The following is a 20,712-nucleotide window of genomic DNA, read 5'->3' as shown; positions in this document are numbered from 1 at the left end:
CTAATCTCACTCCTCCATGACAATTGATCACACTCCTACATGATACCTAATTCCACTCCTACATAACACCTGATCCTACTCCTCTATGACACTGATTCCACTCCTCCATGACACCTGATTCCACTCCTCCATGACACCAGATCCCACTCCTCCATGACACCTGATTCCTCTCCTACATGACACCTGATCCCACTCCTACATGACACCTGATCCTACTCCTCCATGCCACCTGATCCCACTCCTCCATGACACCTGATCCCACTCCTCTATGACACCTGATTCCTCTCCTACATGACACCTGATCCCACTCCTACATGACACCAGATCCCACTCCTCCATGACACCTGATTTCTCTCCTACATGACACCTGAGCCCACATCTGATGGTTTATTTCGGTGTGCTCCCTATTTGTATTTAAACAGACTTTAGAATTTCAATATAGACTTTGGAGCTTGAATAAGGTTCGTTAACTCCATATTTCTGCATTCTTTTGGTCGAAAAAAATCATCCATTAATTAGCTTATAGGTTAAAATATTATTGTACAAAGAGCTATAAGGAAGTTCATCATATATATAACTTTCAGTAGAAAAAAATATATGGTAATTTTTAAAAATGGTATGAAAAATCCTTTAGGTACCAAACACTTATAGAAATGCTCTAAAATCAAGATTAAAGATACAACATTACATATATGACGTCAGATGCACATGAATTCAAAATATCCATTCTATAATTTTTTTATTATTAGTTTATGGAGGGAGCATTTGTTTGGGGGCGTTTTGTGCTTGTGTTGGAGAGGGGTTTATAATATAATTTTCGATGTAATAAACATTCCATTCACATTACATCGAGGTAAGCCCTGCGGATCTCTTTGATCCTTTACCCGATGATTCTTTTTCACGGGGTCCTCAACAAAAGGGATGCAAGGATTCAATGACTCCATGTAAGGCCATTTCAAGTCTGTTCTTTGTTTAACGTCCTTTAAAAATCCTTTACGTACATGACATTTACAGAAATGCTGCACTGTCTCGGTTATAATACAGATCATTCCTCTAAATCACATAAATAACTTCATCTGTACATAAATTCAAAATATCCATTCTGTTATATTTTATCATATATTTTATGAAGAGGGCATTTCTTTGATTATTTTGTGTTGGGAGAGATGGTATAATTGTCTATAATTGTGTATTGTCTAATCCCACACCTATGAAATCCGTCAAACTATGAATTCCGACGTTAAATTTCTTTCCCATTTCACTGTTTTTCATGTTTTTAAACTGCGCAATCCGACACCATGTCTATTCCGACACAAAATTTATAATGCAAGTCGGATTAGACATTAAAACATTCCATGCACATCAGATCGAAATAACCCCGCTGACCCGGATCCCTATGCACCTCTTTCTACGGGTACTCAAAAAAGGAAACTGGAATTCCCTTAATGTTTCAATGATTTCATATAAGACAATTTCAACTTTGTTCTTTATTTAGCGTCCACATGCCTTTGTTTTTGTTACCCAATGTCAAGGTTTAGAAATGATAAACACATAGTAATACAAACCTTTACATGTATGTCTATATAGTCAACTGGTCCAAATGTCATTAAATATCATCGTTAATTTGTGGTTTTACTGGGCATGCTCTGTGGATAAAGAATGTACTTTCAATGAAATGCTCGAATCATAGGAAAATTCATTTCGATTTTTCTTGAGTTCCATGAAGTAAGATGCATTTTTACGATTATACTTTTGTTTCATTTCCCGCCTTTGTTTCCGTCTACAGAAACACAACATTCTCTTTAAATGAAAACGTGGCTCGCTGAATCTCCAAACGTAGAAAACAGGATTACAAACGCTGTTAGAAAACACAATAATTGAAACTATATTGAATGTTTGTTTGAAACTTTCTAAGTCGAAATCGAACTGAAAAGTTATTAAGATCAATAAAGGGAAAGTTGTCATCAAGAACACACCAATGATGGTGGATATTTTTCTGAAGATCCGTCCTTCTGTCCGCCCAACTATTGTAGAATGGACTGAAAGTTTTCTGTGGGAATGCACCAACCTTTGAAACTGGTACACCAGATATAGAAACATAATGAGATTAAAAACCAGAAGAATTGAAAGTAGACATCTGCAAGTATATGTCACCGCATTTCTCTTCAACATAGCTAAGCTATGTAGAATGAATGTTGCTTACTATTAAGCAAGAGAGGCCATATTTTTCATCCCAATTGAACAATATGCCATAAGTTATGAATATTGCTATTACCCATAATGCAACGGACATTTTTATGATCATTTTTTTCGTTATAAAAGAGTAATATCGCATTGCCAAAACGAAGACACAGCAACGGTCGACATTCATCATGGTGATGACGAACAGTGAAACGGTGTAACAGAGAATACTTGGATACTTCTTAATAGCACAATGATACCGCTCGTTAACCCAGTTGTATGGTATGCAAAGGAAAAATCCCGTCAAAAAGATCAGATAAGGCTAAATTGAGAGACATGATTCGAATTTGGAAGCATATGCGTTTACTGACATACAGCAAACCGATTGAAACGGCATTCTCAACCATCATAATCATTCCAAAAGGAATGATCCTATAATCAGGCAGTATCTGTACGGTCAAAGTTAAGATGGTACCATTATCCTGAAAAGAATCGGAATGATTTCCAGAAATGCCGGGCTGGTTCATGTTTTTACACAAAATATGCTTCAACGATTTGTAGAATGCATGTAGTTTCAACTCCGGCTGAAATACTGTGAACGAATCTAGCAGAACTATACTGCTATTTATTCAGATATACATTACGTGTATTTAAATCAATATGAAACATGGAGATCACTAGCAGTTAATAGTCGGGTAAACCGATAAACGTGTAGACATTCCCACGTGTACACGTGTACATAATGGCGTAGGACATATGCAACTTACCTTACCCTACTGATAAATTTTCAACATATTCATAATTTTCAAATTATATTACCCCTACATTATCTTGACCAAAACATCAGAATGCGTTACTAAGGGTTTTGAATAGATATCAAATGAAGAATTTTTTCATCATTCAAAGAAAAATATACAAAAATTACTAAACATTAAATCATATTTTCTTTTCATCCAAATTTGTTTTAGTAGAGGTGTGCAATACCATATATATACATTAAAAGTATTGCACACGGGCCTTTCACTTAGTAGAACTCTTCAACTCCAGGGAGGAAGCCAGTCAAGTTCAAACTACGTCGCGTTTGTCTTTAGCAACAAGTTTGAATAACGCCAGACAACAATTGATATAATGATGGTTCGAATTCGCTGATATGGTCATGTAAGGAAATTCAATGGGCCCAAATATAAAACAAAGTATGAAAAATAACGAAATATACACTGATAAAAATATCCCTTAATGCCAGCTATGTTCCAATTGACTTAAAAATAATAAAACGTACTGTGAGCAATGAGCTCACTAAATGATATATTATCCCATATGAATATAATGGCAGTGTGCATGATTTTTTGCTCTGGAAAATCAAAAATATGTGTCGGATCAAAAAGTAAAATAGGAGGAGCACAATGGCAATATGTAATAAAGATTCTGTGAAAGTTTCATCAAATTCCATTCAGTGGTATGAGAGGAGTTGCGGACAAAAAGGATGAATTACAAAAGCGTAACAGACGGAATACACTAGCTGTCATGTACGGTAGCGAACTGACAATGACGAGTTGCTATCTACCCTCCCACTTTTCAATGATTATGAAACTTTAACCACTCCCACTTTTCAAAACCTGGGGTCCAAACCACAATTAACGTTTACATAAGGATTCTCTACATAGGTATATGGTCCAAAGGTATATAATGGTGCAGCTTCGCAAGACGGTCGACATAAAATGTATTTGAATTTAATGTTTTTTAAAAACTTAATATTCTGCAACAAACTCTAAAATTTTATACTTATTTGCTACTCAAGAGCTTGCTTTGAGTGCGATGCCATGCTTCAAAATATGTACAAAAAGGATGAATTACAACGTAACGACAAAATACACTGTCATGTACGGTAGCAAGCTGAAAATGACGAGGTGCTATCTCTGATCATTACTTTATTACATGATTATGAAACTTTAACCGCACTTTTGTGTACTTATAAAATCAAAACCTGCAACTCCAAAAAGCACAATTATTGAAAAAATATCCTTTTTTATATTCGAAGGAACAGAAATGTTGCCTTTGCGAAAGTGCGATTTTATGAGGCATCTAGATGTAAAATATACGTAACCTGTACATAAAAATCCTACCATACTCTGAAAGAGAAGAAAATGGTAGGCATGGACTATATAATTAAGATTTTGACAAGGTAACAATTTCGTTAAATATGATACATTTGCAAAAATGTTCGTGACAACTGATGAGAAAGATTGCTATTACTGACAGTTCATTATATGGGACGTGATACCAAGTCGTCAGCAGAGTAACTACGAAGGCCCACAAATTGCTGTGCCATATGTACTAGGTGTATGGACATATAATGTAGCAATCTGTGGTTAGCAGATCTTACAAAGTACACTGTAGTCCTCCTTTACATCTTTTTCCCCCTAAAAACAGATGCTACTAACAAGTTTGCTTCATAAATTATGAAATAACAGATTAGTTGTTATATTAGTAAAACGAATTGATTTGATAAGTCGATTTTAATTTTTGAATAAAAATTTTTTCCAAATATCCATTTAAAATTTTGAAAAGTTGTATATATTCATAAAAGTAATAGTATTAATTTCAACATTTTTTTTTTATTTTTAACAATCAACTGAAAATTGTTAACGTATCTATGTATTTATGATTTTGCTTTCAGTGTTAAGTCTAATGATTAGAATGTCTTGCATATGATTGTTATCATTATCAAAAACTGTCAGGTTCCTACACATGAAAGTAATAAAGTTTAAAGAAGAAACTCCGAACATTTTTCTGTTTTTTTCCTTTATTCTCTCTTTTTTCCCGACCATTTGAACTACTTTTGAAATGAAGATATGGACCTCCCTTTCACGAAGCAAACGCTCTACCATTATCCTACCGTGATCGGTACTACTGTCGTTTATTGATTTTTATTTGAAAATTAAAATAAATACACATCTATATATAGTTGTGTACTTATTTCAATTTAAAAAAAAAAATCGGTAAACGACACTACACATAAGAAACATGACTGCTGATACGTTAAAAATATCTGTGCAGTCATCTCTTTCCCTCGATCGACGGCTTTTTTACGCAAATAATTTAACGTCAAAAATAAAGCGTCAAAACGACGAGTAAAACGATCCCGATATATATCAAGCATGAAAGAAAATTGGGATATGGGGCTGTGGTTGTGCGTACCATACTCAATCAACAGGCGCGTAGCCAGGCGTACGTTTGTACGCACAAACGTCCACATCATTTTCAAAAAAAAAAAAACTGAAAAAGAAAAAAAAGGAAAAAAGAAAAGAAAGAAGGAGAGAAGAGAGAGAGAGAGAGACGGACATAATATTGTAAAACGTACTAAACATTTTTGCAAAATATTAGTAAAAAATTTTAAGAATAAAAAAAATGTAGAATTAACGATAAAAAATTGGTAAAACTCAATTTAACCTTAAAAGACATGTTCAAGTATTGACATCCGCTACACTACTTTAAACCAATAGTATATTTTATTGATATGTTTTTATAATTGTTGCAAAAAGTTTAAGATACCAGGCCCAAAGACCATAAACTGAAAAGAGACTTAAAAGTCAAAATTTCAAACTATTAAAACTTTTGATATAAATTTGATATTGAAACAAAATTTTCACCATTTCTTTGAATTGACATGTTACGTAAAATTGCAAATCAATGAGCAAATACAAAATAAATTTCAAGATATTAAAAAATTCAAATTTGGACTTAAGTTTGTTCTCAGGTAATTGTCTTGAGAGCCAGATTTGTGAATATTTGTGAAAATGTATACATTACATATGTAATGTGCCAGAAAATTAGTTGAAAAGAATTCTTCTTTAATATTTTAAATCTTTAGAGGTGTATATTTTAATATCAATGGTTATGTTAGCCTGAGTGACTATCAGTCAATTACGCGGTCTGTATAAACCAGTCAATCACTCTAACCAACTGCCGTATGTTAACCATACGTATTTTGTTGAGCAAAAAATGTCTAAAATTTATAGTAGGTTCGTTAAACAACGCTCTAGGACATATCCTTTCTCACTTTTGAGTGACTATCCTCATTTTGTACGAGGAATGCCCTGGATCTATTGCCCCCCCCCTACTATTTAGGCGTCCACATCAAAAGTACCCTGGCTACGCCCCTGATCAATAAGTATTTTTTTTAATTAACTCGATTAAACTCCGTAAAAAGCAAGACATAAAATACCATCCCTTAATGTTTATTTCATTTCATATACAATGAATTGTATTTTTGATCAAAGCGCAGCATTTTTTTTTATTCTGAAAATTTTATTTTACATTGCCGAAATTCTCATTATGTACTATAACATTCCGATGGTCTTCATTATACAATTTATGCATTTACGATATAAATATTGTTTTTTTTTTCTTTAATTAAATAAAACAACAATAAATAAACAAAAAACTTTTTACAATGTAAAATCGATGTTGTTCTCAGACCCTTACTGATCAAAGAGGAACAACATGTAGGAGATGTTTATTTTCCTCCCTTTATTCACGGTTTTCCAAATCAGATACATTTACAGCAAGACCTGATAAATCCGAGAATTGAATAATATACTGTAGACCTCATATACACAATGTAAGTATAGAATTGAAAAGAATTGTTCACTTGTACTGAAATTATCTGCATTTATGAATATCCTATTGCAGCGTCAACAATGTCGGTTCGCATTTCCTCGAATCAAAACAAAACGTAGCCTATAAGATTTTTAAAAATATCAATGTGCGATTTGATATGAATTGAAATAGAAGAAGAGTTTAATGTTTGATATTTGAAGTTAATGTGGACGAATACGGAATTTTCATTCTAACTTTAGAAGCGACGACATTGAAAGAATGCGTACAATATCATGAGGGGTGTAAATCTATGCAAATGTCGATGTATCCCCACGGCCACATACTGTCTCGTTTGAAATAATGACATGAAAGAAACTACAATTATTCCATTCATATCACAGGAGAGTTGAACATACACCATTTTTTAATAGATAAAATTAAAGAAATAAAATTAAAAATCAACATATTCAAGTTCAACAAAACTTGAATTCGTATCCAGGTTTCATGTGATATGGAATGCATAACGCATACATATTTTACGGGATGATTTCGTCCGTCTATTACTGATTCTGGGTCAACCGTGAGCTTTCCTCTTATTGTTGAACCCAGATTCTTTAAAACCTCAAGACACAAACACGAGTTACTAATTTTGTACTTTTATATAGAATCGGCAAGGAATATACTTTTACATGAGTTTGGGAACTATCAGCACCGAAGGTCTGATTCCAACTGACTATAATTTTTCACAACAAAAACATAAATACTGAACAAAGTCAGAGTAAAATAAAAGGATTAACAAAAGGTATATAGAAATCAAGTATCAAACAATTATTGAGCGAATGGTGACATTTTAGCAATATTTATATAATAGAATTCAAGATGAAAGGTTAAGTGTCAATAAATATAAACAGATGTCAATTAAAGAATTAACTGTCCAATCCCTGACGATGCCTCAGGTGGGATTAAGGCTGTGCGGAATTTATATAACTTATCACATTTGCCGAAATATAAGAAAAGTTTTGACAACAATTTACACAAAGTCCGAAAGTTAATTTACACTGTAATTTAAAATAAGTCCAAAAATGTTGTATTTTACACCGTAACACATGCTCCGCCTTCGCGTAAAACACGTCCTCGTGTTTTGATTTTTTTTTTTCTCTCAATAAAACCGGCCTCTTCTTGGTCTTTCGGATCCTTGACATCTCCGGGATTGACAACGGCGTTGATTTTCTAAAAGGACCGATTCTATGTGATCTCTTTCATCCTGCAATGTTTCGATGGTCTGCAGCAGGGCGTTGTTTTGGTTCCTTAACTCTTTGGTCGTTTTCTCACCTTCAGCCAGAATTTTCATTACATACTGGTTATGTTCTTTTCCGATCTCGTTTAATTTCCTCTGCATTAAGTTCATAATCACTTTATCACCATGGGCGTCTTCTTCCAGTTTTCGAATTTTCTCACGAAATATGTTATCATTAGCATTGTTTGATTGTTCTTGCATCTTCTTTTTCATAAACATATTTTGATTTCCAAGTTTTTCGATTTCACATTGCGCTTTTGATAATTTGACCGTCATATTCTTCTTCTCTTTATTTGACATGCATAGTTGGATTTTAACATTTTTCAGTTCAGTTCGTAGAGTACACGATATATCACATATTGAACGAAAATGATTGTCTCGAAGAGAACTGAATGGTAATTCTCGCAGAATTCGTTTGTTTTCGAGATACTTGCTCAGTCGTTTCATGTCTCGCGCTTTCCTTTTGCTTGGAATTACTGGTTCTTTATGTTCGGGTTTTGGCGCTGCTTTCTTCATCTGTGTAAAACACATCCTCGAATAATGTCCAATTCTGTGGCATTGGTAACACTTCTGGCTTAACGCAAAACATAAAACGTTAGGATGCACGTTTCCGCACCTTCCGCACATTGGATGCTGACATGAAGGAAAGTTGAACTTTCTCTGTCTCCACTGCGGTCGGAAAGAATAATCCATTGCTGGTCCTAAAACGTCAGCTTCATCTGTCAAAATCTGGGGAAAACTCGCTGTGTAGCTCTTGTAGAGGTCCAGGATCTGACTTCTACAAAGTATATGTAGCAGTCCCGGGTGTCCTTACCCTTAGGATTCTCGCACCAAGTTTTACGGGAACGTTTAGTTCGTCAATACTAATTCTGGTTCAACCGTGAGCTTTCCTCTTATTGTTGAACCCAGACTTTCAACTAAACGTTCCCGTAAAACATATATGGACTAAACACTAAAATCCTTCAGTAATTTTTTCATGATACATATAAAAAGAGTAGTCAATATTTATTCTGCATTCATGAATTTAAAAACTAAAGCATACCTCCGGGATTCAAATGACGAAATACCAGTATATTTGCACTGTAAACGACGTTTCGTCAAACGCTAATGGTCTGCGACGCGAAAAAGGAATGGGTGGGGGTGATAAGGGTATTCAAAAATTGCCCAAAAAATCTACATTTAAATACGCTTTACATATGAGAACTTTTAAATTTGTAAGTTACTATATTTTTGAAGCAAAAGCAATATTCTAATTCAATTTTTTTAATGTGCATTTGTAGATTCATATAACAAAGTGATCGACCCCCGTCTGAAACACGCGCGGGAACGTGATTTATTGAGAAGGGGGGAGGGGGTAATTTTCCGCTATTAAATCAAAACTGGTCGTACAAAAATTATACAAAAAATTATGAAGATTATTTTTACTACCAGCTTCCTAAAGAAAGTTTTTTACCAAAATTAAACGACAGGTTTTTTCACACAAAAAAAATTGAATTTGAAAAATACACAATTTTCAAGGCTCAGATAATTCATAATTTTTCAGTTTAAGGTCTTTAAAAATTGTTTTGATGATATGTATATCAAAAAGATGACTATATGTGTTTGTGTTAAATGGCTAAAGGAATAAGTCAATGAAATTTGACATTTATATCTAAGCTGGCTTTTTTGAAAATCGAGGTTTAAGTAGTTCATTGATTAAAAATTTTCTCTCCTTGTAAACAACTAAAGGGGGTAACTTTTGGAAGTTCCTGTCCAAAAACCGCTCGAACGATTTTGGCCGAAATGTGCATACATGCAGTAGATATAGTCATGTATTAAATATACAAAAATAACGAAAATTAAACGACAGGAATTTTTTGGGGTAGGTGTGTTGTACATCCTTAAAATGCATTTTGTCTTTAAAAATGTTTTCATGTTTTTACAGATGAATGGAACATATGGAGATAAAGTTGTATATATTTATAAAAGTAATTAATATTAATGTCAATAATTTTTTTTAACATTCACCTGAAAATTGTTTACGTATCCATGTATTTATAATTTTGCTTTCAGTGTTTAATCTAATGATTAGAATATCATGCATATATAATTGTTATCATTATAATAAACTGAGGTTCCTATATATACATGAAAGTATTAAAGTTTGAAGAAGAAATTGTTAGTATTTGTTTTATTTTTCTCCTGTTTTCCAACCATTATAACTTACTCTAAGTACTCTGATGACATCCCTTTCAGGAAGCAAACACTCTACCATTAGGCTGCAGTGACCGGTACTGCACATAAGAAACATTGATACTGATACTTTCAAATTATCTGTGTAGTCATCTCCTTCCCTCGATCGACCGCATTTTTTAGGCAAACTAAATTTTTTTAAGATACTGTGAAATTAATAATTTTAATTGGTATTTAATTTCCGTTGTTTTCGAGGTATAAAGAGATCCACAAATTCATGTCCACCACGAAATTTAAAATATCATATACATCACAACTGAACAATCCTTCATCCACGAAATCAAATTGCCACTAACCCTTAGTTTTTCCTCAAACCTCGGAATTTAACCCCAAAATATGTGATTTTACAATAGTACTTATTCCACGTGTGTTTTCGTTGCGACTTTGATATGAAATTTATATATTCATTTCGACCACATTGTTACCATTGTATAATTATCAGCTTTATATCTTGATCTTTAGCTTACTTAGTTTTCTGGGAAGGAAATGTTTTGTTAATTGTACTAAACATCCTTAAGTTCAATTGAAGCATGTACAAGGGGGGGGGGGGTCAAAAAGTTCGCGAACAAATTGAATAACTTACATAAAACAAATGAAATGAGGTTTAAGTCTTCAATATTTTTTAATTAAAAGAGCCATCTCTGACTTTAATTCATATTTGTCACTGTTCTGCCCATTCGAGAATCACGTTTCTTCTAGGTCGCCATAAAATTCGAGATCACCTGACCATAATTCACTAACCAAATATTTGAATAATACACACCCAAAAATAGATTGCGTGTTATTGAAAAAATGTGTAAAAATAGAACCTTGGCCTACATAGCGTTTGGCTAGGTAAAGGTCGTTGACAGGAAATAAATGGGCGGATCGTAAAAAAAAAAAAGAAATAAAAATGCTCATAAATTTTTGTAAAAGTTTAAGTACAATTTGCCAAATGTAACTTAAACAAGCTAAAAAAGAAATATTTTTCTCACTTTGAATAAAATATTAAAGAATCCAATATGTCTCACAGCATGCAAAGTGGCAGATCCAAGGGGTGGGGGTGTTACAGGGTTGCACCCCCCACTCCTTGGATTTGGTAAAAAGATAGAGAAAGAAGAGAGTCCCAAATTTTTATTGTGTTTTTACTACAGAAAATGTTTGGTGTTATGACATGCTCTGAAGCATTCTGTTCATAGACGCTAAACTGTTTTCCCGAGTCTTGTCTTTCTTACCATGCAAGAATTTCTTTATAATAAGAACAGTCCATTTGTCAGACATGACCAAATATCAGAAATAAGATGGTTGGATAAGGATATCCTTCCCCAGAAAGAACATGGTGACCATCACAATCCAAGTATCCTGTCTCAGTAACGCCGTTTACAATTGTATCCGATATGGATATATATAGTATTGGGGCCTTTTTTTTTTATCATATTTAATATGATTAATGTCTAAAGTAAACATACAGTGTTTTATAGGGATTTGATAATGATTTCATTGTTAAGACATACAACTTTTTTTCCTAGCTGTAATTTCGCGATCTTATCGTGTGGCATAACAAATTGCCCAACAAAGGACAAAACTCTTCCTCAGCTTGCCATCGCTGAGCTAACAAAACAAACGTCATTTTTAACCATCTCCCTCTTTGCAGAAATATTTCGATCTCTTTGTCTTCAATCTTATGTAACGTGTATGACATTTGTCTGTCAAACTGATAAGAATATAATCTACAACCCCATTTCCTGGTGCAGAGTTGGAAACATGACTTGGTTTTTGTTAATGAATCTTCTTTCTTTCTTTGTAAATGGAGAAAAGAGGCTGCTTCTTGGTGATCCTTCGTTGCTACAGTCGCAGCTTCATGAACTGGAGGTCAAATTTAAGGACCTCATGTCGAAGTACAGTGAGCAACAGGCGGCCTTGAATGACCTGCGATCTGAGCACAGTGCGCAACAGACGACCTTAAATGACCTGAAATCCAAGTACCAAAGTCTCCTGGTCTCAAACAACGACCTTGGTACTAAATTGCAGTCAGTTAAAGGTAGTACATATACTTTAAATCTGTTTATCTTTCACTTTAACATGTTAAAATCGCGCATTAAAAGATTGAGGAGAAATATGAAAACCATCTATCCAGAAGTGAAAAAAATGAACTATATAGATTACATGATCATTTCGTACTGGTCCTTGCTGACAAAGCAGGTAATTACATTCTCTTTGTTTGTAAGGCTCTTTTTTATATAAATTGCATTTGAGAAGAACTTGGATTTAATTCTACAAGTGGTGATACAACTTATACTCATGTGTCCCTTTCTTGTCAAGAAATTCTTCAAAATCATATATCAGTTTGGAATATTAAAAAATATTATTTAAAAAAATATCTATATTCCATTTCGAAACTTCATAAATTACATAGAAGGTCCCAGTATAAATGTTCAACCAAGCCTCTTTCTTTACTTCTTAATGAGATATTAACCGTAGTGAAGGAGAAACTTCAAGAATACTTTACAACAACATACACTGTATTCGAGAAATGGTGTAAATCAGATGTTAATTAAGAAATAAGATATCATTTTTAGAGTTTCATTGGTAGGCCTATATGACATGAAGTCGGTCACGTGATCAAATGCTATAAGGGCGTTAAAGTATGTTTGATCACGTACCGACTTCATGTCAAATCCCTATGAAACTCTAAAAAAAATGATATTTTATTTCTTATATTTATATTTTACGTTTTAAGTCATGTTACAAAGAAATATGGCATTATTTAGACTTTGATTTTGAAATGCAGCGTAACGTAATTACGACGTCATGTGACGTCACAGTCGAAACTTTCCAAATTGCTCGTGCAGTTTGCTTTCCATATGCAAGAAAGGCTGATCATGTGACCAACTACATGTCATTGAAAATTGAATTTCAATTTTATTAACATTGTTATATAAGGAAAGACACATGTGAATTTTACTTTGTACTCTGTAGTATTGTTCAATTAAGTATCAGACGCACATTGATAATAATATTAATTTGTCATACTATTTCATTTTGTTAACAGGTGGAGCTATTTTTGTCCGATGGGGCAAGAAGGTGTGTCCATCAATGGCACGGAGCAGATATATTCAGGTGCCTATATTTTCATATTTGCTAATTCATTTGTTACTTTAAGATAATCTTTTTTAGCATTTTTAACAATGAACTGAAAATTCGATCCAAGTGTTCATGTTTTAAAAAATCTACACTTAATGTATTATTTCAAATAAATAATCGTTATAACGCAGAAGGATTGTTCTTTGTTTATCACAAGCATGCATACAATTTTTAAATCAAAAATATGCAGAAAAAAACCTTTTTCTAATGAAATATGAAGGTAACGAACAGTATTTAATCTCGAAAGTCCCAGAAACGGTACAAATTTGGAGCAGAGCAAACATGGTATTCATTTTATTTTTAGATATGTGATCAGGTGCCATGTAGAAGTGAGTATCCCCTACTGACCGGTCACACCTGTTGTGTGCTCGTTGTAATGATCGAAAAAAAAAAGCCAGATTAATCCGTAGACAATTCAGTTTGTAAGTAATGTCCTAACGTTGTATTCAATTACAGAAGATTGTTTTCTGCTAACTAACAGCTTCGCACTCTTGAAGATGCTTGTAACTATCTGCAACGTCCGCCCCTGGTGTTCGCCTGTCAGTTCCGATCGTCAGATGGTCTCCAACCTTCCCGAGATGTTTCGACCCTTAACCATGACATCCTTTAGTTGGTGGGTCAGCAGTGGTGGCTAATCCACTACAGTATTAGATGGATCCCGACTTCCAGCATAGATCATCGCGGCGGTGCCATATCAAGCAGGATGGTTCTTCTGCTGCTTGCCCAAATTTCTTGCTTATGTCTTGAACGCTCTTCCTGATACATCTAATCGTGTGAGCAGTTTCCACACGGATTACGCCAGGAAACCTCCACAGCTGACTTCTGTTGAAACAGCCAGACACTCGATCTAGCCTCTATCCCTGCAGTCTGCCACGAGGTCTTCAGACTTTAGGCATTTCCTCTCATGTGCCTCCTCACAATTTTCTTCCCAAGGTATAGACAGCTTCGTCTTCGATTGCTGAGTTACAAAAACTGCGTCTGGTCTTAGGATGGTTTCCACGATGATAGGGAAAATTAAATTCCTGTCTAGATCGACTCTGAGCCCTTAGTCTTGTCCTTTATCCAACACTGATGTCCGCCTTGCCGCTCTTGTGTCAGCCCTTGCTTCACCCTGTCTCACAAACTGCATCTGTTTCTTGTCTACTGGTCGCTTCCTTCTTCTTTCCACCTCCAGCACATCAGCCAACTCTCACAGGACTTGTCATGTCGCCATCTATATCTTCCCTGGATAAGCGCAACTTGGCATCCTGATAGAATATCCGCTATTGTCCCTTTCTTTCCACACAGCTTGCAGCTATGGTCTTAGCTTAGCCCCCACTGATGTAAGTCTGCAGAAGATGAGAGTGTGTCATACACTGACCTCAGCAACAGTGAGATTCTAAAATTGGTCCATCCTCTACAGTTCTGACCAGGTTTATTCCCGCACCGGTAAGTCCCACTTCATCCAGACCTTCTGTTTCCAATTTCTGTTGATTTTGCTCTCCGTCAATCTTTCTCTGTGCACTTCAGCGTACTTCAGTTTGGACCATGGTGCGCCTCTCTGATGCTGATGCTTTTGACCACTGCTGGAACTGTGACATGCCCTGTCGCCCAGTGCTTGTGTTTTCAATAATGTCTCGTAAATATAGCATACTCTCTGCTTGATCCACTAGTTTTTTGCTGACCTTTTTCGTCCTGTCCTTGTCTTGATCCCTGCATCGGCGACCCTGTCGTCTGCTGAGGTACGCAACGTCATCATCAAGCGGCATTTTGCTACCTTGAATTCCTCGACCACAGAGGATACTGGTATGTATAACTGGGTTGAGTTGCTGTAGAGTCCAATCGATGTCAGATACCCACTAATTTCTCTCTCCATGGCTTCGACTATAGAAGTTGCAATTTCATATATCAGGAGCAGCCATATGAGTCTTGGTAGGATCACATGCTGGTAGACTCTTGCCTAATATTTTCCATGAACTCCGCTTCCATCGACCCTTTTAAACGAAGTAAAGAGCTTCTTCTTTGTGTCCTCAATGCTATCTTTATCTGTGAAGGATTCATTAAACCACTTCCCCAAGCATTTAATCCGGTTTCCTACTATTGATGGGATCTCCTCTCCTTGAATTTGCATCTTGACTTGCCTGTTGATATGCCCCTTCTTCAAAACGAGACATCTGGATTTCTTTGGCTTGAACTGGATGCATGCCCAGGAACAGGAAGCGCTATAATCTAATGCTGATAGAACCCATCTTGCCTGTATACTTTTGTGGGTCGTTGTTGTCACAGTGACATGATGAATAAAGCCTCTGATTGGTGGCTGATAAATCACCGAGTTCATCCATTGCCCTCTTGTTTCTCTTTCTGCAGTCCTGGTCACCATCCTCATACGTATTACGAACTGGATAGGAGACATTGTACATCCTATAACTATCCCTTTCTCTAATCTTTGCCAGGATGTGGTGTAGTCATCGACAGTGAACCGGATCTGTATTCCCCTGAAGTAGCTCTTGACAATCCCTTGAACCTTCTCTGGTATATGGTACCGCTCCATCGCCGACTCAATCAGCTTGTGGGGCACAGATCCATAGGCTAGGCCTAACCACAGTGCTGCAATATTTTGCTTGCCGTCTTTATATAGCCTCCTTGATAAGTTGACGAATGAAACTTGTGTGTTTTACGCATCCGGAGTACAAAGGTATGCCTGCACGCCTTCTGAATAGATGGATCTATGTATGTGTTCTTCACTATACCCTGATATTCGCTTGCTAGCACTGACATGAACATTTTCACTTCCACATTTAGTAAAGATATTGTCCTAAACCGGTTGATTGTCCTCGAGTTCTTCTCTTTTTGGTACAATACATCCTTCTGCCTCTTTCCAGCTTACTGGTATCGATTCTTACCTCGAAAATACTCGAAACAGTTGTCACAGTCTTCTCAGTAGCTTTGGGCACCTCTTATACACTATGTATGGCATGTTATTTGGTTCGGGAGCTGAGTCTGATCATGCTCTCTTGACCACCTCTTTTAATTCCTTCCATGTAGGCTCCTTAATATTCATCTCAACCTCTAGTGCGCAGCGGTAATAAGGAAGCATACAAAATATTCTACCTTGAACTAAACCAGTGCTACATTATGACGTCATAGTAGGCGAGATGACGTCAATTTTAGAACACAAGTTTTAATAATATTGTTATTTAGAGATGTAATTTAACTCTAGAAAATGAATAGAAACGTGTAAACTTTAACAAAAATAAAATTTTTTTTGTTATGCTGTGTCTGTCATTTTGATTAAAATCTACCACCTATGACGTCATATGTGTACATCAAGTAACTTGGGAATTGATCATGTCTGTAAAAAGAATTTGGCTAAGACGGCATGTACTAAGATACGTAAAATGGAGTTTAAAAGCAAATATCGTGAATATTATTTGAGATTCATATGGAGTTCAGTTAATTAAACAGGTATGCTAATTTATTTTCATCGATTATATTCTCTTTCGAAAACAGTCAGATTTATACGTCTGTCGGTAGCCCTTTCCTCTGTCATTCGTGACAAAAATAATGCAAGAGAACAACAATAAGCTAGATATTTCAAAAAGATTTGTAAGATGGAAAGTTTGCCTTCTGACAAACGTGGAAAGTGCTGCTAGAATCCCGAGTTAAGCATGGTTTTACGAAAAATCTCGGTTCACATATCAAAAATTCTAAACTTAGGGTAAGGTTTCGTGCGAATGTATGGAATAATTATTTTACTGACAGGACAGTGGGATTCTAGCAGCACTTTTTCGGCAAAATAGATGTTTTTCAACTACATTATTTACTCAAAGACATTATCAAACTCCGGGGTATTGTTGTTCTGTTCGCTTTTTTATTAAGGAAAATTTCGCTATTAATAGAGGTCATGTGATGCCGTGGCAGTGGTGCACGTCTTTGCGTTAGACATTCTTTCATTTGTATGCAATAGTTAATAACACTTTTCGTTTATCAGCGGTTATGGTAATTTTTCAAAGTTAATTTTCTTCAAAAAGTCTAAATTTCCAGAGAAATGCCTGATATGCTTCTTTAACATACCCGCGTGGATCCACTTTCACCACTTCACTCCGTGGGTCAGAGTGTTTCTCATTTAAACACTTTTCAACTTCTTCTTTTGAACAGTATAGAGTCCCTGATCTTTCTTCACCTAGAAGCTCCTTTGTAAACTTAAGTGGGTTCTCCTAGGCCTTGCCCTGCTCTTCTCTCTATTCTTCTTCCTCTACCACTCTCCGTAGATTTGATAGCTCTGACTTGATGTCATTCGTCATCTGTGCCATTCCTGCTTTTTCCCATTTCTTCGCTCTTCTAAACTGTTTGTTCAGCTCGACATTCTCTAATCCTTCGCCCTCGCCTATTTATGGTCTGCTTTTTATTCTCGTTTCTTGCCTTCCCTTCCACCGTCCCAAACCGGTCTTTCTCAATGCTATACACCATGTTGGTAAGTACCTCTATCTTCCTCTCTACATTCCCTTGCATTGTTGACTCAATGATCAAGCTGACATCATCATCAAAGCCACTCAACACCGCGTCATCATCTCTTCTCGGGCACGATATCCTTGGCCTCTTTTCCTTGCCGTTTTTTTGTGTCTGCTGGCCCTGGCTATTTTCGTAGACCGAGTTCTTCCATCAGGTCGCCGCTGCTGTCCTGGGACGACTCAGACACGGAGGGGTTCCTGGCTCTGTGGGTTGTGTCCTGGCCGGGATCTTCCTACGTCTCACCAGTCAGTTTTGTGCGTTGTGTCTAGGTTGTCACAATACCACATCGACTTCTTCATTGGTGTATCTTCAGTCTACGGATGTTCTTGCAGACTTGCAGACCACTTGTGCATCTGACTTCAGCCTTTCCTCCATCTAATGATAGTTGCACCATCCTTCTAACAGTCGTGGGTTGTTCCTTGTCGTAACCGTTTGATCTGTCTGTTCGAGACTCTCATCCTCCCCCTCCCTCTTGGGAGGCTCTGGGGGTGTTGATCAGTTTGTTCCTTCGTAGCTAATTTCAGTGTCCCCTCACAGGGACTGTACAAAGGGAAGCTGCCCCTTGGTACCCTAACTAGACTATTCCTAGCAGTCACCAGTCTCTCCAGTTTCACCGTCTTCCTCAGTCTCCATCAAGTCTTTCCTGGCAGTCATGGTTAGATTAATAGTAATCAATTACAGAAGATGGTTTTCTGCTAACTGTCAGCTTGACCCTTTTAAGCATGCCTGTATCTATTATTAGTATGAAAAATGTCATTAAGCATTAGACTCAATGATATGATTCATATACATGTACTGACAAGGTCATTGTATTGATCGTAAAACTTGAGAAATGAGACTTCAAATAAAACCGGAGTTATCCGTGTTTTATTAACTTCTTTGTCAATAGCTTGTCTCGTTTTAGAAATCGTTCATACATATATCATGCTTTTGCGTATCAGATCAACTGAGAGACATAAACCCCATATAGAGGTGATAATTTTATAATGCTCCTTTATGTAAGGGTACTTAGCGATTGAAAAAAGATGAAGTCATCACGTTTATCTTAAAGCTTTGTTGTTAGGTTACCATTAACGTATTTTTCTACTACAATCTCGAAAAATGAAACAAATGTGCAGACTCTATGGTATCTTTATATCAAACTCACTATGATATATCGAGTCGACATATGAATGGAAGTAATCAATGCTAATCGATAATACTTCGACGATGTAATTTACTCAGTAACTTGCGAGAAATTAAATTTTGATTCTAACTGTATTGAATTTTTTTATGAAGGGTTTATCGGTGGATCCAGTTTTCAGTCGTCTGGTGGAGCAGCGGAGTATGTGTGTCTTCCTCCAGATCCTGCTTACGTATCTGTCAGTTCAACACACTTTCATTACATGCATGGTGGAGAGTATGATAACCCCCAAGCGGGACTAGATCACGGTGAAGACGCCCCTTGTGTCGTCTGCCGCAGTAGAACGGAAGTAAGTACTATGATGATTCCAGGGAAAAGTACCTGTTACCCTGGTTGGACTAGATAGTATCATGGCTACCTTGCAGCAGGTCATGAAAATCAGCCATCGGCAACACAATTTATCTGCATCAACGAACACCCTGATACTCTCGTTGGTGGCCAGCGAGCGTCAAAGGATGGCAGGATAATCTCGGCTGTCAGAGCAAAATGTGGCGGCTCTTTGGAATGTCCACCCTATCATGACCAAAGTGAACTATCATGCGTAGTGTGCACAAAATAAATTGAGAGAACATTCTCGAATAAATTTTTTGTTGCTATAAATTTGTTTTTTTTTTTCAATAATGATATTTCGGCCGCAATATGATTAGCTTTCTTTGACCTAACGCATAGAATCCTTCGGCTTCCACTGTCGCCTACTGCTTTTGTACAAACCATCAATTTTGAATAGGGAGCTAACTACATTATTCTGAAGACCAATGACAGAGGATTGATATGTCATCCCACCATTTAATGCATGGCTTATACATAAAATATGTGGGAATAACGCACAGTATTCAAGCTCAAAAGTCCATTAATCAATATACCTGTACATGTACTTATATTAATTGTTGTGTCCTTTCCTGATAATGAAGAAATAACCTTGAATATTGCATATAAGAAAATTAATCTGTTTACGTGGAATATCCCATCTTCGCACCCCAGGGGTTTTCTGTCTGCTTCAATCTTCGGACCAAAAACCCTTGACTTGTTTAAGGGTTTAATTGAATAAAAGTCTTTTCGTTCCTGTCACAACCACGGTCATGATCGGACCGGAAACGGAAAAAATCGTGGGCAATTCAGTGTAAAAATAATGGCCTAACTTTGTATAAAAAAATGTCAATCCACATTCGACTTAGTATTTATTTGCAGACTCGTTTAAGAAATTATTGTCCTTTCTGACATATTTTATTTTATTTTTTAAAAAATGGTATATGATCAAGATTTTGAAAAGGTAGCACTTTCGTTAATCGTGATATACGTTTACAAAAATGTTCGTGAAAATGATGAGAAAAATAGGTATTATTACATGTATATCAAATGTAAATCCTCATGCCATGTTTTCTGCACAATAATAAGGTACACTCACAGATGTCTGTGCTGTTTCATACTGTATGGATGTATAATGATGCGATCTGTGGTCAGCAGCTCTATCTCCCTCCTTGCAGAAATAATTCGATCTCTTTGTCTTCAATCTTATTTTACGTGTATGACATTTGTCTGTCAAACTGATAAGAATATAATCTAAAACCCCATTTCCTGGTGCAGAGTTGGAAATATGACTTGGTTT

At 36.0% G+C, this 20,712-nt stretch overlaps 1 protein-coding gene across 1 annotated transcript; it reads left to right on the top strand.

Annotated features, from left to right (window-relative positions):
* The first annotated feature begins 12,028 nt into the window (after window positions 1–12,028).
* On the top strand, window positions 12,029–19,664 carry LOC134239269 (uncharacterized). Its single transcript, XM_062721443.1, has 3 exons — window positions 12,029–12,329; window positions 13,341–13,408; window positions 19,202–19,664. Exons 1-3 carry the CDS (start codon window positions 12,053–12,055, stop codon window positions 19,346–19,348), a joined length of 492 nt encoding a protein of 163 aa, XP_062577427.1. The 5' UTR covers window positions 12,029–12,052; the 3' UTR covers window positions 19,349–19,664.
* The last annotated feature ends 1,048 nt before the right edge of the window (window positions 19,665–20,712 follow it).

Source organism: Saccostrea cucullata, unplaced genomic scaffold, assembly GCF_032062105.1.
Source record: "Saccostrea cucullata isolate Sc308-1 unplaced genomic scaffold, CSIRO_AGI_Scuc_v1 ctg317, whole genome shotgun sequence".
NCBI classification, from domain to species: domain Eukaryota; kingdom Metazoa; phylum Mollusca; class Bivalvia; order Ostreida; family Ostreidae; genus Saccostrea; species Saccostrea cuccullata.
The sequence above is the reverse complement of the archived record's forward strand: the minus strand, read 5'-3'. Positions and strand labels throughout refer to the sequence as shown.

Coding starts and splice junctions, on each gene's coding strand:
- LOC134239269 (XM_062721443.1), top strand. CDS start 12,053: ATGACTTGGTTTTTGTTAATGAATCTTCTTTCTTTCTTTGTAAATGGA. Junction 12,330..13,340: donor TAAATTGCAGTCAGTTAAAG/GTAGTACATATA, acceptor TTTTGTTAACAG/GTGGAGCTATTTTTGTCCGA. Junction 13,409..19,201: donor CACGGAGCAGATATATTCAG/GTGCCTATATTT, acceptor TTTTTTATGAAG/GGTTTATCGGTGGATCCAGT.